The sequence below is a fragment of the Pelophylax lessonae genome (genome assembly GCF_965119305.1).
Source record: "Pelophylax lessonae genome assembly, chromosome: 2".
Classification (NCBI taxonomy): Eukaryota; Metazoa; Chordata; class Amphibia; order Anura; family Ranidae; genus Pelophylax; species Pelophylax lessonae.
Window position 1 is genome coordinate 729599610 of NC_138769.1, and position 26935 is coordinate 729626544.

The following is a 26935-nucleotide window of genomic DNA, read 5'->3' on the forward strand; positions in this document are numbered from 1 at the left end:
CTCTATAAAAGGAAGGCGGGCGGACAGTCAGCTTATCTCAGTTGTTGTTTGTAACAGAGAAGTGTCGCCATGTCTTGTCGCGGTAAAGGAGGGAAGGGTCTGGGGAAAGGAGGCGCTAAGCGCCACAGGAAGGTGCTCCGGGACAACATCCAGGGCATCACCAAACCCGCCATCCGACGTTTGGCCCGCAGAGGGGGTGTCAAGCGCATCTCCGGACTCATCTATGAGGAGACCCGCAGAGTGCTCAAAGTCTTCCTGGAGAATGTCATCCGCGATGCCGTCACCTACACCGAGCACGCCAAGAGGAAGACCGTCACCGCCATGGATGTCGTCTATGCGCTCAAACGCCAGGGCTGCACTCTCTACGGATTCGGAGGATAAACCCCAACATCCACCTACCCACTTCACCCCAACAAAGGCCCTTCTCAGGGCCACCCACCTTCTCATACAAAGAGCTGTCTATGGATATTTATACATTGCTCCTGTAACATACATAATTTTCCTTATACATAAAACGACAGATCCAAACTACCATATATATATATATATATTTATATATATATACACATACATACACAAATATAGTCATTCCAAATACTATCTATCTTTTAGGTAGGTAGAATTTGGGATGACTATTTTGTAAGCCAAGAACATTGTGTATATATATACTGTATATATATATATATATATATATATATATATATATATATATATATATATATATATATATATGTATATGTATATATATATATATATATATGGTCGCCACCAAAAAAACCACATGATTGGCGCTTTTTTCCTTTCTTTTTTTTTTTTTACAAGAGAAAGGATCACCGTATTGAGTCTGAGGGCAAGCACTTTAGCCAAGATTTTATCATCACACTGTAACAGTGAGATGGGCCTGTAGGATTCCGGAAATTTGGGATCCTTACCAGGCTTGGGAAGTAAAATGATCAACGCCTCACACATCGAGGCAGGGAGAGAGCCCGACTCAAATGCCGCCTCAAACACCGCGAGCAGGAATATTGCGAGTAAAACTCGACGGGAAGGCCATCAGATCCAGGCGCTTTAGCCCTAGTAAAACAGGAAATGGCGGGAGCTATTTCATCCCGAGAAATCGGAGCCTCGAGCGCCGTGACCTGTTCAAGGGTCAGTGTGGGAAACTCCAGGGCATCCAGCAGACCAGCTAGATCCAAAGGATCATAATCCACCTTGGAGGAATAGACCTCGCTAAAGTACGAAGCAAACAGCTCCGCCACAGCCGCGGGGTCCGAGGAGTCGCCCAGCACCGAAGGATGGAGTGTGATCACCACAGGCGGTCTAGCGTCCATATGTGCCAAATAGGCCAGCAATTTGCCTGATCGTTCCCCATGCTCAAATATACGCTGCTTACTAAAAAACAGTTTGTGATTGGCACGTTCCTGGAACATATGGTCTAGGGCCCTAGACCTCAGTTTAAGTTGGGAAAGCGCGTCCGGTGTCGGAGAGCTGGCATACTCAGCCTCCAGATCAGCCAATTGTTGTTCAGCAGTATACAGGTCGGTCCGCGACGCCCTCCGATGTCGAGCTATGCGCGACGACAAAAGTAAACATGCATGGCCCTTGAAGGCCTCCCATACAGTCAGCACGGAAGCAGTGTCAGAGTTGGAGCTGAAAAAAAAAGTCCCATTCCTTCGTCAAAGAGTCAAGTAAACAAGGACATAGTAACCATGTATGGGGCGTGATCCGAGAGCAGTCTCGGGCCAAAACGGGCACCTAAAAGCCTGGGCAGGAGGGCCTGGGAGATCCATATACCATCAATCCTAGACATGGTGGAGTGGGATGTTGAGAAGCACGAGTAGGCCCGTGCAGTGGGATTCAGACACCTCCACGAGTCAAGGAGGTGACAGCTAGCGAGCATTCTATGGAAGCGGGTGGGTCTATCCGGGTAAGGCGGGGAGCCTGGTGCGCCTACCCTATCCAGGAACGGATTGGAGACCGTGTTAAAGTCCCCCATCCATACTGCGGGAACTGAGGGGTATCTTGCCAGAAACGCCACACCTTCAGTCAGGAGGGTGGCACTAAAAGGGGGAGGAAAGTACCATGCTAGTAAGAGTATTTCATGCCCCCCTATGGCTCCAGCAACAAACACATATCTACCCAGGGGGTCCGTCACCACCTCCCTCACCGCGAAAGCCACAGCCTGAGAGACCAGCAACGACACACCCCTCGAATGAGAGGAGTGCGAAGCATGGAAAGACCAACCGACCCACGGTCTGCGGAGGGCCCCAAGCAGGGTGCCCTCAGCATGCATCTCGACCAGCGCAATTACATCCGCCCTCTGTTCCTTCAGATAAGACAGGATAACGGTTCGCTTGACCCCGTCTCGGATGCCTCGCACGTTCCACGTAATAAAGGTCAGCCCCGCCATATCATCAAGGAGGAGAGAGCATTTCCCGGCACAGGATCGCGACGGAGCCCCGGGACAGGCTCAGACCGCGCCCGCCGCCCATGGCCCGGAACCCAGAAGCCTAACCAAACAGTGTGAAAAGATAGGGCAGTGCAAACACATGGCTGTACACAATACACATAGCAAAACTCAATAAACATAAACCCCCACCCCCCACCCAGCCCAACACACACCCCAACTTGTGTGAGCATCAATCCCAAAACCAAACAGTCCACAGGCAGCAGTGTCCAGCAGCCCCGGGCAGTTCCACCAAATGGCGAAGCCCCCCAGAACCAACTAGAGCACTGCACGCCCATGAGGGTGAACAATCTCCGAAGAGGGGTCCCATTTCTGGGACATAACAGTGAGCATAAGTCATGGTATTGAAGGTTCATATTACCCATGGTGGGCATAGAGGCCTCCCGGCTAGAAGGCAAAAATAAGACAGGGTCCGTATCGGCAAAGCAGATATAAGAGAAAAAGAAAAAAGGTTTTTGGGGGGGAAGGGGGGGGGGATTGTCCGACCAGGGGGAGCCAGGAGACTGGGACACATACCCGGGCACCCCTAGGAGGAGTACAGTCCATAGATACTGGATTAGCAGGGGACGGTAGGAGCGCCAGCACGAGCTTCCAAGGCATGAGGGACAGGTGAGGAGGGGGGAGGGGGGGGGGGGGAAACCACAAGGATAGTTCAGGCTAAAGTACGTACAGTTATCCGATGGACACAGGGGCAGGGAAGGAGCAGCAGACTCAACACTCACGGCAGACGGTCCAGCCAGGCTATCGCAGCGTCAGGGTCCTCAAAAAAATGCACCCTATCTTCTCCGACCACTCGTAGCCTGGCAGGGTACAGCATTGCATATTTGAGGTTGCGGGTCCTAAGGCGTTGCTTGACTTCCCCAAACTGGCTGCGCTGTTTCTGGACCTCCGCTGAGAAGTCCGGGAACGCCATGACGTGATGATTATCCAGCGGGATGTTCCCACGCTCTCTGGAAAGCCGGAGAACCGCATCCCGGTCCCGAAAGTTCATAAATCGGGCAATAAAGACCCGGGGTGGGGCACCTGGAGGCGGCTTCTTCGCTGGCATGCGATGTGCCCTTTCCACAACAAAGGCCTGTGAGAACGCCTCCCTGCCGTACGATTTGACCAGGAGGTCCTCCAAGAACGTAGCAGGGGATGCCCCCTCCGCTGCCTCCGGCAATCCAACAAAGCGAATGTTATTACGCCTGGCTCTGTTCTTCAGGTCGTCCTGTTTATGTAGCAAATACTGAATGTCCCTGGCAGCCTGCTCTGCAGCGTTCTGTATGGGGGGTAAATCATCCTCCACCCTGGATATCCGTCCCTCCACCTCAGACATCCTGCCCCGCAGTTTCTGAAAGTCCTTTTTAAGCAAGGAGATGTCTACCTTGATCTCTTCTATTTTGGTGGTCAGGGACGCCTTGCAGTCCGTGATGGCGGCCAGGATGACCTCTTGGTCCGCAGCCTGCGTAGCTGCAGCGGGAGCAGGCTGGGACGGTCCGCCATTTTGGGCCACCCCGCTCCCCTCTTGGCGCCGGAACTTCTCCAATTTAGCCGCCGCCTCGGATGGCCGTTTTGGCAGAGACATGTCCAGGGCTGGATGGCGGTGTCGATCGGTGTCTGGGGGTGGAGGTAACGCTCGAGTTTGGAGCCGCAGGATTACTTAATCGGAGATCCGCCGGGAGAGCCTCGCTAGAACCCGTCCGCTCACATGGGTCTTCAGGCCACGCCCCCTACATCCGGGAACCTCCATGGACACCCAGGTGACAGAGGACTGTCTTCTTATTACAAACCTCGATCCCTGCCTCTACAGTCATGTCCTGCGATTTACTGATCCATTGTCTGAAATTGGGCTTTTATTCCAAGGGGTGTTTTAGGCTTTTCATTTCTTTTATATGGAGTTTTGTTATTTTTCTTAATCATGACTTTTTTAAGCTTTGGGTGTGTAATGATTTCTCAATGGTTGATGTTATTCCCGTATTTGACCACAGGCTTGAGCAAGAGAGTAAAATGATTTCACTCTTTGGCTCCATCCTGTGGTCAAGTTTGGGTATAACATCACCTTTTTTTTTTTTTAGTCACTTCTCTGGTGCCATCCTCTGGACAAGTTTGTGTATAGCATTGCCTATTAAGATATCATTCAAGCTCTGTGGCTCCATCCATTCACCGTAGCAGTTCTTGTGTTCTGTTAAAAGAGCCAACTTGTAAAAATCTCCAACTACATCACTTCCGATGACTCTCCAGCATCAGTAATTGGACATTTTTGACAAGTTGGCTGTTTTCACAGAACAGCAGCAGCGTATACATTCCTGTGTAACGTTAAACTCTACCCTGTGAAAATTCCCTACCCTCGTCACTTCCTGTGAGGGTACATTATTCAACAGCTGAGCAGCTTCCCAGTGCGCATGCTCACAGCTGCGGCGGGTAGGGAATTTTCATGGGGTAGTGTTTTTAACCTTACACCACATAATTTATCAGCTGTTGCAGCGCGTCCCACTGCGCATGCCCAGCCGCTAAATGAAATCATCTTGGAGACTTCCCTCATCAGCAGGTGCGGCGTCCCAAATGAGTGACTGTTACGGTATAAAACACTGTAGCCGTGATTTGTATTTTCATAGACCCGCTGCCGATTGAATTCTCCTGGAGCAGAGATGAGGGAAGTGTGACAGGTTGGAGCCGAGATGATTTTACGCGGCAACAGCTGATGAATGACGCGGTGTTCCATGAAAAAACACTACCCTGTGAAAATTCCTTACCCTCCGCAGCTGTGAGCATGCGCACTGGGAAGCTGCTCAGCTGATGTATGACGTACCCTCACCGGAAGTGACGAGGGTAGGGAATTTTCACGGAACACCAGTACACAATGAGTTGGCGGTTATGACAGAGCGGGTAAGGAGGAAAAAGGGTTGTCCCCGCCTTTGAGGCGGCCATGTTGTTAGTTAGTAGCGGGCGGACTAACAATATCCACTCATTATATTGTGTATAGGCAGCCAGTGTTCTGTGAGAACAGCCAAGTCATCCAAATCTCCAATCACTGCTGCTGGAGAGTGACCGGAAGTGACGCAATTGGAGATTTTGATGAGTTGGCTCTTTTGACTGAAAACCGGACATTTATTTTTTTATTTTTTTATTCTAAGTCCTGGCATTAGGCTTTAACATTAAAAAGAAAAGTAAATGGATTACTTGTATTATTTGAATTGAAATAGTCTTTATTTTTCAAATAAACAATACAGCCAAAGCAAGGACAGATATGTGTGTTTTATAAGCTTCATTCAGGTACATTGCTTGGGTTCCTAATGACCCTGGGCACAACAGATATGACATTGCACACAGCAAGGACAACATTCATGATTAACCACTTGCTGACCCAGCATGTTTCTGGCTTTTGTTGCTTACAAGTTAAAATCAGTATTTTTTTGCTAGAAAATTTCTTAGAAACCCCCAAACATTATACATTACAAATATTTTTTAGCAGAGACCCTAGAGAATAAAATGTTGGTTGTTACAATATTTTATGTCACACTGTATTTGTGCAATGTTTTTTTTTAAACTCATTTTTTTTTAATATTTTTTAATGAATTAAAAAAAAAAAAAAAACACAATAGTTACCCCAGTTTTTTTGTATAATATGAAAGATGATGCTACGCCAAGTAAATAGATACCCAACATGTCATGCTTTAAAAATAGGCAACGCTGTACAAAGTTTTATAGGTTACCTGAAAAAAAAAAAAAGAGTTACAGAGGAGGTCTTGTGCTAGAATTAATTCTCTCATGCTAACGATTGCGGTGATACCTCACGTGTGGTTTGAACACGGTTTATATATGGGGGCGTGACTTCTGTCCGTATGCTTTCGCTCCTGCGGGCAAATGCAGAGGAATGAGGAGCTTTCCTTTTTTTCGCATTTATTTTACTTTTTATTTTTTATAGTATTTTTTTTTTTTTTGCCAAAGGGCCTTGTATGGATTGGGGGGACCCCCACACATTTTCTAACATTTTGTTATTGCTGGGAATGCTGTTGTATTGCCGTCAATATAAATGTCTTTTTTTTTTCTCTTTAAATTTTTAGTTTTGCTGCAGCAGGTTCTATACATGGTACAGATGCACCACTTTACAGGCAGGCTAAGGGGACCCCACAGGAACTATAGTTAAAAGGAATTGTTTTTATTTTTATTGTTTCACTTAAAGCATCATTAAAATCACTGCTCCTGGAAAAAAAAAAAAACATAAAAAAATAAATAAATTATTTGCATTGATACATGTCCCTTCAGGGCAGTACCCAGGCTCCCATACCCTTTTTTATGGCCAATAACTTTCATATAAGTCTTCAAAATGGGGACTTCTGATTTTTAAAGTTCAGGTTCCATAGACTTTAATTGGGTTTGTCATTTGGGTTAGAACATTTCCCTTGTTTGGGAGTTCTGGCTTGAACCGAACAGGGGGTGTTCGGCCGATCGCTATTAGTTTACTGCTAATCTGTGAGAGACTTCATTGTGTGTCTAAACCCTTGTGTTCTTTGTAATTGTAGCAGTTGGCTGACAAAGGGACAGGATGACTAATTTGATTGGATGCAGATTTGTATCAGTGTGTAGAAGTGTTGAGCTCTGTACTGGGAGAGGATGGGGTGAGATTTAGTAGTAGGGTCAAGGTTGAGAGAAGAGCTCTGTACAAGAGGGTAGGGAGCTTTGTAGTGGTGTTTTTGTCAGTGACACCACCGATGCAGGGACTTTTTTTTTTTTATTTCAGTGACACCACCTATGCAGAGACATTTTCTATTTCCAGGGACACCACTGATACAAGGGCTACTTTTATTTCAGTGATACCACCTATGCAAGGACATTTTTCCTTTAAGTGACACCACTGACTCAGGGGCACTTTTTCCTTCCAGTGATACCACCAACCTAAATACATTTTTTCTTTGCCATTGTTAGTCCCATATTTGTGATCTGATTTTAGACTCTTCAGTGGTACTATTTTATGGAATGCCGCAAATATTTTGGCGCTCACCACTATTGGTCCCATCCCCTCCCAAGGGGAAAAGGAGGGTGTCTGATAGGTGGGAGAGGGGAACTTTCATATCTTTGCCCTGACCTTTTCTCAACACTAGAAACAGACCTGCATTCATGTCTGCCTTGTTTATCTGTCTGGGGTTCACCTCTTTAAAGTTTTTTTTTATTTTCTCCTAACATAACAAACATGTCATACTTACCTCCTCTGTGCAGTTGGCTTTGTGGCTTTTCACAGAGCAGCCCGGATCCTCCTCTTCTCTGGTTCCTCTTCGCTGCTACTGACCCCTCCCTCCTATGGAGTGCCCCCACAGCAAGCAGCTGCTATGGGGGCACCTGAGCCGAGCTGCAGCTCCATCTGTCCATTCAGACACGGAGCCGCTGTTGGGCCCCCACCCCCTTTCTCCTCTGATTGGCTAACTGACTTTGATCGACAGCCACGGCAGCAAATGGCACCATGGCTGTGTCTCAACCTATCAGGAGGGAGAGTCCCTGAGGGCCGAGAGACTCATACACATCGCTGGACAGAGAAGGGCTCAGGAAAGTATTACGGGGGCTGGGGAGGCTGCTATACATAGAAGGTTTTGTATCTTAACCTGTCCCTGCCCACGCTATAGCCGAAAGACGGCAACAGCATGGGCCTAAATTGGCGGAAGGGAGGGTGTCCATTTTCGTCCTCCCGTGCATCAGCTGCCAGTGAGCTCCCTGAGGGGTGCTCCTGACTCGCTCTGTAATCATCAAGTCCATGAGACGCGGCTGATCACAGATCGGAGTAAGGGGCCAGTCCCGGCCCCTTACCATGTGATCAGCTGTCAGCCATGTGATGTTAACAGAGCCAGTAATTGGCTTTTTTTTCCCCTCACACTAACAGCATGAGGAGAAAAAAAAAGCTGATCGCCGGCTGCTGTCAGAGGAATATCGGTCCCGAAGATGAAAAGTCACTGCTGCCTCATGTGTGCGCACCTGTGCCACCTACCTGTGCAGGTCAGTGCCACCTATCAGTGCCCACCAGTGCCACCTATCAGTGCCAACTAGTGCCCCCATCATCAGTGCTGCCCATAAGTGTGGGTGCTACCTATCAGTTCCACTTGTCAGTGCTCATCAGTGCCACCTATCAATGTCCTTCCATGCCACCTATTGGTGCCACCCATTAGTGCCACATACCAGTGCCCATCAGTGCCTATCAGTGCAGCCAATCGGTACCCATAAGTGCTGCCTATCAGTGCCTATCAGTGCTGCCTCATCAGCGCACATCAATGAAGGTGAAAAATTACCTGTTTGCAAAATTTTACAACAAACTTTAAAAACCGTTTTCTTTTGTTTTTAATTTGTGGTCTTTTTTGTTTGTTCAGCAAAAAATATAAAACCCCAGTGGTTATTAAATACCACCAAAAGAAACTCTAAATTGTTATCTTTTTTTTTTTTTCAAACAAATAATTTGGGTACAGCGTTGCATGATCGCGCAATTGTCATTCAAAGTGCGACAGCATTGAAAGCTGAAAATTGTCCTCGGCAGGAAGGGGGTTTAAGTGTCTTCTAGGCAAGTAGTTAATGCATAGAATGCATTAAGATAAAAAAAAAAAAAAAACCTTCTACCTTTACAATACCTTTAATGCTATACTTTGTATCTTTTTATATCTTCTATACGAAGAGATACAAAGTAACATTGTTTATAAACATTGATCAGACAGGAGATAGAGAGATACAACATTGTTATATTAGTATCTACTCTGTTTCATTCATCTACAGGTCATGCTTATTGCTGCATAAACTGTGAAATTACCTGACAAGTAAGTACCATATACTATGATCTTTTCTAATGCCTTATTAACCCTTAGTTTATCATAATCAGCCATAATAAACTCCTTCTTTTCCTTCTTTCCCTTCTCCCCTTAACTATTATTTTCCTGTTTTTTTTTTTTTTCTTTTTGTTTGTTTTTCTAATTAGTGATGATATTCATTTTTTTTTTTTTTTGTATTTGTTTTTTTTTTTTTTTTTCATAAAAGGCAAAAAATTGAGGGAAAAAAAAGCATTTAATATAATTTGCATTGCTTTGTACCAGAATAAAAATGTTTGGGCTGCATCCCGCTGTTCTGTTAGTCATAGAAACAACTTTAGTGTTTCAGCATTGTTGAGGACGCTCCACCCAGCTCTACTCACTGACATGTTTCAACCCCTACTGGGGTAGAGCTCTGTGAAGCAGGGGGGGGGGGGGGGGGTGTAGTGTCCTCAACATAGGTGGAACAATAAAGTTGTTTTTATGACTAACAGGAGAGCAGTGTGCAGCTTCCTATTATGGTATGTAGACACTTTAAGGCTCGGTTCACACTGATGCGATGCGGGAAGGCTGCGAATTCGCAGCCTGTTCCCGCATCGCACACGCACCCCCGGCAGTTCACACTGCCATATGCGATCCGCTGGGGGTGTCAATGTAATCTTAACGACACCCCCAGTTTGATCGCATATCGCAGTGCGATCGTGCAGTTCGCACAGGATCGGATCGCACAAGTGTGAACCGCTGTGCGATCCGATCCTGATGCGGCAGCAAAAATGCCTCCTGTGCATGTTTGCTGCGGGTGCGATGCGAATTTAGCCATACAAACTGTATGGCTAGACTCGCACCGCACAGCTGATCGCATGTCATGTCGGAGCAGTGCGCTCCAACATGACATGCGAACCCCGCACACGCAGTAGTGTGAACCGGGGCTTAAGGGAATTTAAAACAATATGAATTTGCCCAAATAAAACATGGTCCTGATGTAAATAAGCCCCAAAATATGTACAAAAAATGCCCAATTTTTCTGTCATATATAAAAACAATCCAGTAGGTAACATGAGAAGAGCTGACGGCAGAGCCTGGTGCCAGGCCCTTTATATGCTGGACATAGTTGGTCCCACGTTGGGATTCCATATTGTCCCATGGCCTCAGAAGGAACTGACCAATAGGATGCTCAGGATGAGGGTCAGTGCAGGAACTTGGATTAGCAGAATTCTGTGGTCAGTGTACAAGAGTCCCGCAGCTAGAAAAATAAATGTAATTAATATTAGATATAATACACTCAAAAAAATGATATGTTGGATTTAATAAACTTTTTTATGTCAACAAGTTGCACATACAGTAAGGCCCCGTTCACACCGGGGCGATCCGACTTCCTGGGGCGACCTCAGAGGTCGCGGTGCGAGCAGCGCGCCGCGACCTCGGAGCGGCCGGCACGGACTTCATAACATTGAAGTCTATGACGGTCGCTCCGGGTCGCCCCAAAGAAGCTCCGGACCCTTTTTCTAAGTCGGAGCGACTTGTGTCGCTCCTATTAGAACGGGTCCGCAGCTTCCCTATGGAAGGCGACCTACGGCGACCTGTCAGGCGACCAGGTCGCCTGACAGGTCGCCTGACAGGTCGCCCCAGTGTGAACGGGGACTAACTGGGTGACGTTGAAGTTAAGTAACATGGTCTATTTCAGTAAACTTAAGTTATTTACATTAAGTTGATCTTGTTAAGCTGAATCAGGTTTAGGCCCCGTTCACATAGGGGCGATCCGACTTCCCCAGGCGACCTCCGAGGTTGCGGTGCGAGCAGCGCGCCGCGACCTCGGAGCGGCCGGCACGGACTTCATAACATTGAAGTCTATGGCGGTGGCCTCCGGGTCGCCCCAAAGAAGCTCCGGACCCTTTTTCTAAGTCGGAGCGACTTGTGTCGCTCCTATTAGAACGGGTCCGCAGCTTCCCTATAGAAGGCGACCTATGGCGACCTGTGAGGCGACCAGGTCGCCTCACAGGTCGCCTTAGTGTGAACGGGGACTAACACAATCTAGTTTTTGTTTTAAGCTATAAACTTAATTAAATTCAATTATTCTAAAATATATATTTTTTTACATTAAACCAAAGTAACAATTAACAAGAGTTGAGCCAATCATCACACACCTTGCCTTTTTTCATAAAATCTTTTTTTTTTCTTTTTTTTTTTCATCTTTTCAAGTGATAGTAAACGATCACCTTGTAAAACAAACCATTCAGTTTAAAATAGAAATGTAAGGCAAAACATTTTTGTATAGATATTAAAAAAAACCCAAAAAAACATAAATAACCTTTTCCCCTTTTTTTTTTTTTTATAAATGATCAAATTCCTTCTGTTCTCTGAATGAGAGCTGAGGTAGGAGAAGCAGTAGCACACTGAGCTTCCCAGTAAATGACTGTGCAGTGGGGACGTGTCAGGACAAGTCTGATCATTGGAGGAGAGTACACAAAGTTCACAGCTTGGCTAGAGAACTGACCACACTGTGCTTTCCTTTTGCTTTACTTTTGCTTTAGTGTGGTCAGTATTCTGTCCAGTTCTGGTCGCCAGCCCTCAGGAGGGATGTGTTGGAGCTGGAGAGAGTCCAGAGAAGGGCAAATAAACTAATTAGGGGATTGGAGGACCTTAATTATGAAGAGCGTCTGCAATCGCTTGATTTATTCTTCCTGGAGAAGAGACGCCTGAGAGGGGACATGATAGCAATTTATAAATATCTCAATGGTGATCTCGGCATAGGAAAACAGCTGTTCAGTCAAAGGGATTGCATGAGGACTCGAGGGCATACAATGTGATTAGAGGAGAAGCGTTTTAACCTCAGGCAACGTGGGGGGGTTCTTTACTATTAGGGCTACAAGATTGTGGAATTCTCTACCGCAAAGACAAAAGGATACTTTCTCATATACTGTAAGTACATGGTACAGCTGGCACAAATCAGGAAAACGAAGTGTTGGAGTAACAAATGTTTTAACTGAATACTAAAGATCTCCTACAGCTCTTCTACTTTTATTTATAGTAACACTTTTTTTTTTTTAAATCTTTAAAGAGGAAGTAAACCCTCCTCAGGAAGTTGTACCTATAGGTAAGCATATATTAAGGCTTACCTATAGGTACTGTAAATATCTCCTAAACATGTACCGTTTAGGAGATATTTACCTTTAATGCAGCCAGTGACGTCACTGGCGCATGCGCTCTGAAAGAACGGCAGATCGTGCCGTTCCTTCAGAGCCCCGTGCCGTGACCGTCGCCGCGACTCCGGCCAATCAGATGGCCGGATGCCGCGATCCCGGAAGACGGACGACTATACATGTCGCCCGTCATACAGGTAAGCGGACGGCACGGCGGGGGCTCGTTCTAAGGTAAGTATTTCATAATGAGCTAGTATGCGATGCATACTAGCTCATTATGGGTTTCTCTTTCAGGATGTACAACCTCTTTAATTGATCAAAATAGAAATGTTGCTTTTAAAGCGGTAGTATACCGCTTCTTTTTTACTTTTAACTACAGGTAAGCCGATAATAAGGCTTACCTGAAGGTACAATTAATATCTCCTAAACCTACATGGTTTAGGAGATATTACCACTGCATGCAGCCGCTGGCAAGTGTGGCGCATGCGTTCTGAAGGTCCGGCGGACCTTCAGAGTTCCTTGCCAGAATTGCTGGAAAATTACTCCCGGGAGTGACGTCATGGCGGCTCCGGCCACCCACAGCGCCGGAGCCGCGGAACCCGGAAGAGATGCCGTGGGATCATGTCCGCTCCCACTGCGGTGTCCGGGGGTCCGTGTCGGGGCTTCGTTCTAAGGTAAGTAATTCATAATGAGCTAGTATGTAATGCATACTAGCTCATTATGCCTTTGTCTTGCAGTTGTTTACTACCACTTTAACTTTGTTAGATTTTTTTTTCTATGAATTGCATAGAAAATTAATTAATTGCATTAAAAAAAAAAAGATAAAAAAAAGCAAAATTATTTTTTTGCAAGACAATAAAAGAAAGCCTTGTTTGGCCCAAAAAAAAAAAAATGATATATGTGTTAAGTAATGTTGAAATAAACTGCCCATAGCAGAAATATAAAAATTGCTCCGGTGATTGTGTGCAGGACCATTCACTACTACTACTAAGTACTAGACAAATCCCATAAGGGACACTGTCAGGTGTCAGAGAGAAGGTTTGTCAGGGGACCATCACATTTTTGTAGTTGCACCCCATGATTTGTATTTACACCCAGGGCTGCTGTTAGAAATCACTGGGCCCCAGGGGCGTAACTACAGGGGTTGCAGGGGTTGCGATTGCAACCGGGCCCAATGCTCCAGGGGGCCCAGCATTGGATAGGAGGGGAGGCGGGGGCAGCATGTAGAGAAATCACTGTCCTCCTTTTTCCTCCTGTAGCAGAAAGAAAATGGAGGAGATTGGATCCTCTGTTTGCTGCCCCCGCCACTCCTCCTATCCAGTTCACTTGTGTTCTGCTGTCTCTGGGCCCCTGTGTGCTCCTCTGGTCTCCCCCCCCCCCCCACTGTGATCCCTCCCCTTTCCTGCCGGCTGCTGCAGGGGATGTTTAACAATAGAGAACCAAGAAGGGGTCGGTAAATATGTAATTTACCAGCTCCTTGCTTCTCTAAATGGACAGAGTCATAGTCAGTGACATTGTAAAAAAATAAAATAAAATGATAAAAAATAATACAATTAAAATACCAAAAAATAAAAACTACTGACACCAGTGGGTGAACTTCCAGGATCGCAAAGGTCACACTTGGGACCACAATAAAGGGCCCCGCAAGCGGAGTAAAGGGCCCCAGGATCAGTGGGAAGAGCCCCGGGCTTGAAGGTAAGGGCCCCGGCCAGGGGTCCGGGGGGGCCCTTCATGGTTTCTTGCACCGGGGCCCTGAAGGTTCTAGTTACGCCTCTGCTGGGCCCCATACAGCCGACCTGGCAGTCCCCCTCCCCTGAATTTATCAAGACAATAGTTTTACTAACAAATACACTACAATCATTTTTAGCAGGCACAAACATAACAGAAAACCTGTGTGAGTTAGCCCTTTTTTGATTGTTTTTTACATAAAAAAAAAAGACAAGAACTTATTTATTTATTTATTTATTTATTTTTAATGTTAAAAATGTTGCAATATTTTTTTTCTTTTTTTTTTTATTATGTATTACTTGTTTAATTATTTATTTTTTTACAATGTGTTATCTCTTTACAGGACAGGGAAGCCTGTGGGGGGCACAGTGAAAGGGAGCCACACGGGGAGGGGGGTGGACAGAAGCAGGCAGAGCAGGGAGGGGGATCGATGTCGGGGAACGATGCCCTTTGTCTGTGTCTCTCTCTGCAGCAGCTGAAAGCTACCAGGAGGGGGGGGGAGAAACTGGCTCTCAGCTGCTGCAGAGAGTCACACAGGGCTTCTTTCTGTAATTGCCCCTCCGCCCGACCACACTGATTCCCCGTGCTGTTGCACCCCCCCCCCCCCGTGTGCCCGGGCCCGGCGGTCCCCCCCTATCAGCGGCCCTGATTACACCCCTCGCTCCTCTCTCTCTCTCTCTTACCTGAGCTACAAATCGGCTTTTTTCTTTTTTCACCTGCAGAAAGAAACAAACCGTGATTCAAAAAGGTACAACAGGGCAGTCATGTCTTTGTTGACTGAATAAAATTGAAATCTGAATTCCAGGCAAACAGCTAAATACAGAGATTAATAAGGAGGTAAATTCATGTCCATCCAGCTCTGATATTTACACAGAGCTGTCTAGCAGGGGAGGGGGCCTCATTTTTTTTTTTTTTTAATGGTGGTTTCACTTACAGGTCCAACCCCTACCTGTGTCTAGGCATGGAAAGAAAAAGCAGCAGACAGATGAGTTCATCTTTCTATCACTCTGCCCTGTCCTCCTATCAGCATATTCTTTGCAGTGTAGCACACCTTACTGGCTTCTTGTGTGGCTTCTCCATTCCTCAGTCTGAGCTCTGCTGTAATGTAGACTACAAAGGCTTGATAGCATGTCAGGTACATACTCTGTAGTATTTAAAAAAAATACATTTATGGATGCATTAATGATTGCAGAGCTGCATGCATTTGGGACTTACATATCTGCCTGGAGTTCAGCTTAAAAATGTTGCATTAAAGGAAATTTGTTAGGATTTTTCCTCATATTCCTTATATTCAGGGCTAAAGAAATAGTTTTTTTACTTAATTTTTGTTCGATAAAAATACACTGAGCAAAATTACAAACGCAACACTTTTGTTTTTGCCCCCATTTTTCGTGAGCTGAACTCAAAGATCTAAGACTTTTTCTATGTACACAAAAGGCCGATTTCTCTCCAATATTGTTCACAAATCTGTGTAAATCTGTGTTAGTGAGCGCTTCTCCTTTGCTGATATAATCCATCCACCTCACAGGTGTGGCATATCAAGATGCTGATTGGACAGTATGATTATTGCACAGGTGTGCCTTAGGCCGGCCACAATAAAAGGTCACTCTAAAATGTGCAGTTTTATCACACAGCACAATGCCACAGATGTCTCAAGTTTTGAGGGAGCGTGCAATTGGCATGCTGACTGCAGGAATGTCCACCAGAGCTGTTGCCATCTCCAAATGTGTTTCAGAGAATTTGGCAGTACACCCAACCGGCCTCACAACCGCAGACCACGTGTAACCACACCAGCCCAGGACCTCCACATCCAGCATCTTCACCTCCAAGATCATCTGAGACCAGCCCAGGACCTCCACATCCAGCATCTTCACCTCCAAGATCATCTGAGACCAGCCTAGGACCTCCACATCCAGCATCTTCACCTCCAAGATGGTCTGAGACCAGCCACCTGGACAGCTGCTGCAACAATCGGTTTGCATAACCAAAGAATTTCTGCACAAACTGTCAGAAACCGTCTCAGAGAAGCTCATCTGCATGCTCATCGTCCTCCTTGGGGTCTCCACCTGACTGCAGTTCCTCGCCGTAACCGACTTGAGTGGGAAAATGCTCACATTCTATGGCATCTGGCACTTTGGAGAGATGTTCTCTTCACGAATGAACCCCGGTTTTCACTGTACAGGGCAGATGGCAGACAGTGTGTATGGCATTGTAAGCAGTGGCGGCCGCAGGGGTGCCGCCCCCCCAATCAGCATCTATCAGCATCTTCAAGGAAAAAATAATGAAAAAATTACCATTTAAAGCCCACTAGGGGCGCCGGACCTATTGAAGTCTATGGGGGGGTGGGGTTTGGCATCCCACGTACTGCCAGGCAGAGGTGCCGATTGGCGGCCGTTGTGGGTGTCATAGGGGCGCAGAGCAATGCGCCCCGATACTCCCACTTCTACGCTCCTAGTCCTGTGATTGGTACAGACTCCAGCCTGGACCAATCATTCAGGACTCCCGTCTGACATCATCGTGGGGGCGGTGCGTGCGTCAGTCACTCTGACGCACTCACCTTCCCGGTTCCCGGCCGGCGTCAGACTCAGTGAGGAGGAGCAGCAGTGAGACGTCTCAGCCAGGAGCAGGTAAGTGAAGAAGCCAACCGCTACTTACAGTCTCCTCTGCCGCCGGCCACCACTGATTTCTTGGATCCCTCAAGGCCGCTGGTCACGGAGCTCCTAGGCAGCAGGTGACAGGTCCTTACAGCGCCATCGCCAGGCCACCGCGGCTTCTTCACTTACCTGCTCCTTCTCGCTGAGTCCGACGGCGGGCGGGAAGTGTCACTGGGATCTGTTTTATGCCTCCTGTACATGTCGATACTACACCATTTGAGCACTGCGCCCTGAGCCCACCCAGTTTTATCACAATAGCGAATGAATATTCACTATTATCACACTGATTCTGCTCCCAGCAATCAGGAAGCGGGCCGTGAGAGGCTAAAAGAGAAGTGATTTTATTGGCCATTGGCCAGGAAAAGGGAGGAGACGCTCGGCCGGAGGAGGTAAGAACGCTGGCTGTCCGGCCGAACGCTGGGAGGGTGGTAGACTTTCCGCCCCCCTCAAATTATCATGCACCAGCTGCCACTGGACTGCGGTGAGAGAGATATAATTTTCCCCCTGTACAAATCATTAGTAAGACCTCATCTGGAATATGCAGTTTAGTTTTGGGCACCAGTTCTCAAAAAGGATATCGGGGAACTGGAGTAAGGGCAACCAAACTGATAAGAGGCATGGAGGAGCTCGGCTATGAGGAAAGATTATAGGAACTGAATGTATTCTGTCTTGAGAAGAGGAGATTAAAGGGAGATATGATTAACATGTATAAAAATACATAAGGGGTCCATATAGGGAACTTGGTGTAGAGTAATTTACTTTAAAGTCATCACAGAGGACAAGGGGGCACTCTTTACGTCGGGAGAAAAAGAGATTTCATCTCCAAATATGGAAAGGTTTCTTCACAGTAAGAGCTGTGAAAATGTGGAATACACTTCCTCCAAAGGTGGTTCTGGTCAGCTCAGTAGATTGTTTTAAGAAAGGCCTGGATTACATAGTTACATAGTTAGTCAGGTTGAAAAAAGACACAAGTCCATCTGGTTCAACCAAAAAAAACAAAAACCCAACCATACCATCCCATATTCACAATCCTATACCTGCAGTTGATCCAAAGGAAGGCGAAAAAACCACAGCAAAGCATGATCCAATTTGCTACAGCAGGAGAAAAAAATTCCTTCCTGATCCCCCGAGAGGCAATCTGATATTCTATTGATCAACTTTACCTAAAAGAATTTTAGTACCCATTTATATTATGTACACCTAGGAAAGAATCCAGGCCTTTTTTAAAGCAATCTAGTGAGCTGGCTAGAACCACCTCTGAAGGGAGTCTTATCTACATTTTCACAGCTCTTACGGTGAAGAAACCTTTCCATATTTGGAGGTGAAATCTGTTTTCCTCTAGACGTAAAGAGTGCCCCCTTGTCCTCTGTGATGACCTTAAAGTGAACAACTCAACACCAAGTTCACTATATGGACCCCTTATGTATTTATACATGTTGATCATATCCCCCCCTTAATCTCCTCTTCTCAAGAGAGAATAAATTCAGTTCCTCTAATCTTTTCTCTTCCATGCCTCTTATCAGTTTGGTTGCCCTTCTCTGCACTTTCTCCAGTTCCCCGATATCCTTTTCAACCTCCCCGGCGGTATGATTCTTTTTGATTTTAGGTGCTGAAAGCAGTACCATTATTTTGCATGTAATTCTTGTGAATGAAGAGCCCAAACCAACTGTATACATTTATTATATATATATATATATATATATATATATATATATATAATATATATATATATATATACATACGTATCTATATACATGTGTATATATATATATATATATATATATATATATATATATATATATATACATAAAAAGTACAGTAAAACTGCAGGAAAGGGTACTGGGGGGCAAACTAATGTGATTTTTTTTATTTTGAATAGTATCAGTGTGTTTGGTGTGTTTTTACATTTGAATTTGCCGCCGGTTCCACCCCCCTGCTAACGTCACGTTGCAGGAGATGGAAGCCGGGGCACGGAGACGATCGGGAGGAAGATCCGCCGCTAGACACCGCCGGGATGCATCGCTGGATCCTGGTGACAAGGTAAGTAACCCTGCTTACAGGATCCAGCGATGCTTCTGGCGGTCCCCCGAGTGTGGCTCGGGGTTACCGCTTTTGGCTCTGAAATTTAACCCCAAGCCACGCTCGGGAATACCGCTAGGAAGGTTAAGAACTGGTGCCCAAAACTGAACTGCATATTTCAGATGAGGTCTTACTAATGATTTGTACAGGGGCAAAATTATATCTCTCTCTCTGGAGTCCATGCCTCTGTTAATACCATAGAGGACTTTGCTTGTTTTGGAAACTGCAGCTTGGCATTGCATGCTATTATTAAGCTTATGATCTACCAGAAAACCCAGATCCTTCTCCGCTATGGATTCCCCCAGTTCTACTCCATCTAGTATGTATGATACATTTATATTCTTAGCCCCCAAGTGCATAACTTTACATTTATCAACATTAAACCTAATTTGCCACATAGTTGCCCTATAAAGCAGTGCATTGAGGTCATCTTGTAAGTTGGAGACATCCTGTAAAGAAGTTATTCCACTGCAAAGCTTGGTGTCATCTGCAAAGACTGAAATGCTACTTTTAATCCCAGACCTGATATCATTTATAAAGATATTAAAAAGTAAGGGTCCCAGCACTGAACCTTGGGGTACACCACTGATAATCTTACACCATTCAGAGTAAGAATCATTAACCACTACTCTCTGAATTCTATCTTTTAGCCAATTTTCTATCCAATTACAAACCGATCTTTCCAAGCCTGTAGACTTTGCCTTACAAATTAGCCGTGTGTGGGGAACTGTGTCAAACGCTTTTGCAAAATCCAAGTATACCACATCCACAGCCACCCCTCAGCCCAAGTATACTACATCCACAGCCACTCCTCTGTCCAAGTATACTACATCCACAGCCACCCCTCTGTCCAAGTATACTACGTCCACAGCCACCCCTCTGTCCAAGTATACCACATCCACAGTCACCCCTCTGTCCAAGGTTTTACTTACCTCCTCATAAAAAGAAATCAGATTTGTTTGACAACTTCTGTCTCTCATGAATCCATTCTGTCTGTTGCTTAAAATATTTTTTTTTTCCAGCAAGAACTCATCTATGTGGTCTTTTATTAAACTCTCCAATATCTTCCCGAATATAGAAGTTAAACTAACAGGTCTATAGTTACTTGGCAAAGACTTTGATCCCTTTTTAAACATAGGCAGCACATTGGACCTACCCCAATCCAGTGGTACTATTCCAGTACTTAACGAGTCCCTAAAAATTAGAAACAAAGGCTTTGAAATGACAGAGCTCAATTCTTTTAGGATGCGTGGGTGGATGCTATCTGGTCCAGGCGCTTTATACACCCTTATTCTGTCTAAATATTTCTGGACCATATCACTTTTGAGCCATTGTGGATCATTTGGGGCTGTGTCAATACCGTCCTCATTATGGTCATGAGCTCCCTCATGCTCCTTTGTATATACAGAGCTGAAGAAAGTATTTAATAAATTTGCCTTCTCTTTGTCCCCAGTCACCCACTCCAGATTATTTTGTAAAGGGCCAACATGCTCAGACCTAACCTTTTTACTGTTAATATATTTGAAGATTTTTTGGGGGTTTCTCCTACTATCTTTTGCAATCTGTCGTTCATTTTGAATTTTTGCATCCCTGATTTCCTTTTTACATATTCTGTTATATTCTTTGTAACAATTAAACAATGATAGTGTTCATTCATTTTTATATTTTTTAAAAGCTCTTTTCTTTTTATCTATAGCTTTTTTAACTTTGGCAGTGAGCCACATAGGTTTTATTTTTAGCCTTTTAAACTTATTACCCATGAGAATATACTTTGCAGTGAGTTTGCATAAAGTCTTTTTGAAAAATTCTCATTTCTGTTCTGTGTTCATCGATGCCAATATTCCCTCCCAGTCTAAATCCTGGAGAGCAGCCCTCATCCTTGGAAAATTTGCTCTCTTAAAGTTAATTGTTTTTGTATTTCCTGTATGCATTTTTTGTTTACAGCTAACATTAAATGAAATCATGTTATGTATTCTTTCCTAGATACACATAATATAATTGGATACTGATGTTTATAGGCAAAGCTGATCCAGGGAATATCCGATTGTCTCTTGGGAGATCAGGAAGACATTTTTCCTCTGCTGGAACAAATTGTTTCATGCTTTATTGGGTTTTTTTGCCTTCCTCTGGATCAACTGTGGGTATAAGATTGTGTATATATATAGGATTGTGTGTGTGTGTGTGTATGTATATGTATATATATATATATTTTTTCCTCTATTGGTTGAACTACTTGGATTTGTGTCTTTTTGTTAGCCAGACTTACTATGTACATAAATAGAGCTAGTATCTCAAAAGAAGGAAGCAAGGAAGCAATGGGACTGGAGCCATCATAATCATGGGAAGTAGTGGCATATAGGGCTAGTATCTCTAAAGTAAGGTGCAATGGGACTGGAACCACCATAGTATTGGGAAGTAGTGGCATATAGGGCTAGTATCTCTAAAGTAAGGAGCAATGGAACTGGAACCACCATAGTATTGGGAAGTAGTGGCATATAGGGCTAGTATCTCTAAAGTAAGGTGCAATGGGACTGGAACCACCATAGTATTGGGAAGTAGTGGCATATAGGGCTAGTATCTCTAAAGTAAGGAGCAATGGGACTGGAACCACCGTCGTAATGAGAAGTAGTGCCATACAGGGCTAGTATCTCTAAAGTAAGGTGCAATGGGACTGGAACCACCATAGTAATGGGAAGTAGTGGCATATAGGGCTAGTATCTCTAAAGTAAGGTGCAATGGGACTGGAACCACCATAGTAATGGGAAGTAGTGGCATATAGGGCTAGTACAAGTAAAGTATAGACGATTTTTGATCTCTATCAGCTTATGCGGAGTATGGGTCTTGCCGTCGTCCCTATTCAATTCTAAATATGGGTTGGTACCTCAAGCCAAATTTCTCTGGGGGGGGGGGGGGACTTTAAAGGCAGGTAATGATAGTAATGGTAATACACAATTATAAAATAATATAAGATAATATTTAATGTCTTGTATCAAACAGTGTACATAAAACGTATTTGATTGTGATGGGTTATAGACCCAGGTGAGAAGTGTGAAAAGTTTTTAGAGATTTTGTGACAAGTGTTTATTTCTGTGACTATTTAAGGATAGGTCTCTGTTCATGTCAGAGAGTTTCTCCTGCGTTTATTTCCAACGTGTTTCGGCTCCCAGTTGAGCATTTATCAAGGGTAGTAGTCAACAATTCTGTAATAATTATACAGATACATTCATTAGTAATCTTGTAGTAAATACCACTGATTTTATTCAATGTGGTACATAAGAAATTATACATACATCTATTTTTTATTCCATGTGTGATTATGGTATCCCTTTAGAACAGCGAGAACCTGAGCCGCATCCTGGAAAATATAGTACTGTAGATTAGAGTGAGTTAGGAGTATGGTGCAATTATAAGTGCACCATACTCCTGACATGAACAGAGACCTATCATTATCTCTAAAGTAAGGAGCAATGGGACTGGAACCACCATAGTGATGGGAAGTATTGGCATATAGGGCTAGTATCTTTAACCGCTTGCCGACCGCCGCAAGTAGATTTACTGCGGCGGTCAGCCCCTGCCAGGCAGAGTGACGTTAATTAACGTCACTAGCCTGGGAGGGTCTGGGGAGCGAGCGCGCGGTCACGGACCCCCCCCGCGCGTGTGACTGGCGGACCCGATGTCCGTCGGTCACTCGGCGATCGGTGGGGGAGAGGGAGAATGTCAGGCAGCTTGTGTAAACAAGCCACCTGTCATTCTCCTCGGTGTAAAAACACTGATCACACGGATCTACTATGTAGATCCGTTGATCAGGGTCCTTACAGCTCAAGCCACAGCCAATCACAGTAGAAAGCACGCCCCTAGGGACACACACAGCCCCTCCCTCCCAAATAAAGTTAACCCCTTCACTACCAGTGTATTTTTACAGTAACAGTGCATATGTATAGCACTGATTACTGTAGAAATGTCACTGGTAACCCCAAAAGTGTCAAAAATGTCAGTCAAGGGTCCGATCTGTCCGCCCCAATGTCGCAGTACCGCAAAAAAAATCGCAGATCGCCGCCATTACGCGTTAAAAAAAAAAACAACAAAAATGACAAAAATCTTTCCCTTTGTTAGTAAACGCGATAACTTTTGCGCAAACCAATCAAAATACGCTTTTTGCGATTTTTTTTTACCAAACATATGTAGCATAAAACAAATTGGCCGAAAATGTTAAAAAATTTAGATTTTTACATTTTTTGGGGGGAATTTCATATAAAAAAATGTGAAAAATATTGCTATTTTTGCAAAATTGACGCTCTTTTTTTGTTTATAGCGCGTGATTAAAAAATCGCACAGGTGATCAAATACCACCAAAAGAAAGCTCTGTTTGTGGGAAAAAAAGGACATCAAATTCGTTAAGGTACCGCGCAATTGTCCGTTAAAGTCACGCAGTGCCGAATCGCAAAATACCCCCTGGTCTTTTAGCAGGAAAATCCTCCGGGGCTTAAGTGGTTAAAGTATGGAGCAATGGGACTGCAACCACCGTCGTAATGGGAAGTAGTGGCATATAGGGCTAGTATCTCTAAAGTAAGGAGCAATGAGACTGGAATAACCGTCGTAATGGGAAGTAGTGGCATATAGGGCTAGTATCTCTAAAGTAAGGAGCAATGGGACTGGAACCACCATTGCAATGGGAAGTAGTGGCATATAGGGCTAGTATCTCTAAAGTAAGGAGCAATGAGACTGGAATAACCGTCGTAATGGGAAGTAGTGGCATATAGGGCTAGTATCTCTAAAGTAAGGAGCAATGGGACAGGAACCACTATAGTAATGGAAAGTAGATGCATATAGGGCTAGTATCTCTTAAGTAAAGAGCAATGGGACTGGAACCACCATAGTAATGGGAAGTAGTGGGATATAGGGCTAGTATCTCTAAAGTAAGGAGCAATGAGACTGGAACAACCGTCGTAATGGGAAGTAGTGGCATATAGGGCTAGTATCTCTAAAGTAAGGAGCAATGGGACAGGAACCACTATAGTAATGGAAAGTAGATGCATATAGGGCTAGTACAAGTAAAATAGGGAGCAATAAGACTTGGTTCACTATAGTAATGGGAAGTAGTGGTTGACACATCAGGGCAGGAAAGTGACATCCGGCTCTACTTACCTCCTAGATACGCACAGTTGTAGTAGCTGCACTGCTGCCCGCTGCTTCTCAGGACATACAATGTTTCTGACTTTTTTATAGCATGGAACGTCTCCGCCACCGGAATCAGAACCTCCTCCTCCATAAAGTCAGAGAAAGCCTCCACGCTTACCCCAAAACAGGTGAATATGGTGAACATGGTGTTGATGCCAAACCTCTGGGCGGTCTTTCGGTTCAGAGATGATGATGCAAACTGCCCGAACCGCAGTTCCGATGACACATTCTTGTACTTCATCCAAGATCCGCGATAAGCCTGTGAGCCATCATCACAACCACCTCCGAGCACTTGTAGCGCCCTGGTGAGATAGAAATGAATAGCCTTGAAATGGAATCGGTCCATGTAGTGCTGCCGCGATCGGCCGGCGATGGACACGTTGCGGTTCAGCTGTTGGTAGATGGGGAAGGGGCTCTCTCTGGTGTACAGAATGAGTGATATCCCATACTCATCCTTGAAGTCGGGTGGGAAAATGTTGGATTGTTTTACGATTGCCCACCTCTGCTCTGCCAAGTACCACATTATAGCCAATGGCTTGTATTTTTTCTCCTGCTCCAGAACCTTCACCATTTCCCGCTCCATCTGCCGCGCACAGCCGAGGTACTGATCATCGAAGGCATTGCCCATCATGGTGAGATCCACTGCCTGGCAAACAATCTGCAAAAGACAAAATCAGAGACAGACAAATGCAAGGAGTGGATTTACTAAAGGCAAGTAGACTGTGTATTCTGCAAGTGCAGGTGCCCGGGAGTTTAGTAAATGAGATGAAGCTTCACTTTTCAAAAAATACCCATTTAGCATTAGTACGCTGGTTCTATGGTAGTGTAACCGCTTGCCATTAGGGGAGCCCCGGGTTCGATTCCTGGCTAATGCACAAAAAAAAAAAAAAAGAAATACCCAATCACATGCAAGAAAAAAAAAAAATGCATTTTTGCTTGCACATGATTGGATAATGGAAGTCAGCAGAGCTTCTACTCATATGCTTAGATCTGGAGTAACTGCACTTGCAAAGTGCTCAGTCTATTTGCCTTTAGTAAATCAACCCCAGTGTACTGTATTAGCAATAACATAGACCTAGCATCAAATATAATTACTCATGATTAATGCAGCACGCTAAGGAATATATCAGTGCAACCATCTTGTAGAGATCACAGTACTTCCCCCCATCTGCTTTTCTCTCCAGAAGAATGGTGCCGTCTTTGTTCAGGCATCAATTAGAGTCACCATCTGCTTCCTGGACAGATATGGCGGCTCAGAGATGACACAATAATATAATTCCTGGTGTCTGTGTTCAAAAAATTTCGGACACAGATCAGCCCTCGCTGCAGCCTCTCACCTGTTTCACTGTTACAATATTGCAGTCGAATCACCGGGGGAGAGGTGACTGAGGAAATGCTGCCTGCAGCACACTGATGATGTCATCTCAGGTTAGGCAAAGGCACTGATTGGAGCTCAAGGATGGCTTTTTAATGATAGAGGGTGGAGCTTTTCTGAGAAATGATACTGTTTCTGTATACTCATGTAGGCTTGTATTGGGTTACTTTAACATATTTTGAATTCTAACACAGTTTTCCAAAAAGCCAGTATTTAGATAGATAGATAGATAGATAGATAGATAGATAGATAGATAGATAGATAGATAGATAGATAGATACAGGGCTTTTTTTCAGGGGGAACGCGGGGGAACGCAGTTCCGGCACCTCCGGAACTCAATGTATGTAATAGCAGGTGCTGGGGTGTGCTGGGGGGTCTATTTATGCTGGCTGCTGAGGGATCTATTGTTGCTGGAGGGGATCTATTGTTGCTGGGGAGTTCTACTGTTGCTCACGAGGTGTCTATAGTTGCTGGGGGTCTGTTGTTGCTGGGAGGGATGTACTGTTGTCCTTGTTGCTGGCTGCTGTAGGGTATATTGATGCTGGCTACTGAGGAACCTTTTGTTGCTGGAAGGGATCTATGTTTGTAGGGGGGTCTCTATTGTTGCTGGTAGGGATCTATTGTTGCTGGGGGTGGGGCTTATGTTGTAGAGGGTCAGTTGTTGCTGGGAGGGATGTACTGTTGAGGGAGGGGTCTTTGTTGCTGGCTGCTGGAGGGTCTATTGATGCTGGCTGTTGGGAGTCTATTGTTGCTGGGGTGGATCTACTTTTGTTGGAGTGTCCATTGTTGCTAGATCTATTTTACTGTATTTCTTGTTATCATTAACAAATTCCATACAAATTACTTATCACCACAAAATAATACATGGGACTGTATTCTCTAAAAGGGGTGGTATTGTGAGGTGGGTAGGGGGTGGAACCAAGGAACGGTGCTTGAAGGTGGGTAAGGGGCGGAGTCAAAGGGTGACTCAAAAGGGAGGAGTTCCTCCTGAACCTGTTCTCTGAGAAAAAAAGCCCTGGATAGATAGATAAATAGATAGATAGATAGATAGATAGATAGATAGATAGATAGATAGATAGATAGATAGATAGATAGATAGATAGATAGATAGATAGATAGATAGATAGATAGATAGATAGATAGATAGATAGATAGATAGATAGATAGATAGATATTGTTACCTGCAGTGATAATAGTAATTGTAGGGTATGCAGTACTTCCAGATATTTCAATGCCATGATGGTGTCGGCTCTGATAAGGAAATAATTGGAATTATCCTTTTATTTTTCCATCTACAATTGGAGTCAGTAAACACAGATTAGAAACAATGGTGGGTTTTACAATGATCCACATATACATATATATATATATATATATATATATATATATATATATATATATGGGGTGTACTCACTTTTGTGAGATACTGTATATATATATATATATATATATATATATATACAGTATCTCACAAAAGTGAGTACACCCCTCACATTTTTGTAAATATTTTATTCTATCTTTTCATGGGACAACACTGAAGAAATGACACTTTG

The 26935-nt window shown here is 44.6% G+C and overlaps 2 protein-coding genes across 2 annotated transcripts; one reads left to right on the forward strand and one right to left on the reverse strand.

The window, feature by feature from the left end:
• LOC309546581 (histone H4-like) lies at positions 1-381 on the forward strand (the record flags this gene model as incomplete). The annotated part of the gene is made up of 1 exon (XM_082246329.1): positions 1-381. The coding sequence occupies exon 1, from the start codon at positions 70-72 to the stop codon at positions 379-381; it is 312 nt and encodes a 103-aa protein (XP_082102455.1). The 5' UTR covers positions 1-69.
• A 9793-nt stretch (positions 382-10174) lies between these two features.
• LOC309546886 (ecto-ADP-ribosyltransferase 5-like) lies at positions 10175-26632 on the reverse strand. Its single transcript, XM_082246580.1, has 4 exons — positions 26564-26632; positions 23975-24665; positions 14780-14812; positions 10175-10471 (listed from the first exon to the last, which is right to left on the reverse strand). Exons 1-4 carry the CDS (start codon positions 26618-26620, stop codon positions 10377-10379), a joined length of 876 nt encoding a protein of 291 aa, XP_082102706.1. The 5' UTR covers positions 26621-26632; the 3' UTR covers positions 10175-10376.
• Positions 26633-26935: the final 303 nt, after the last annotated feature.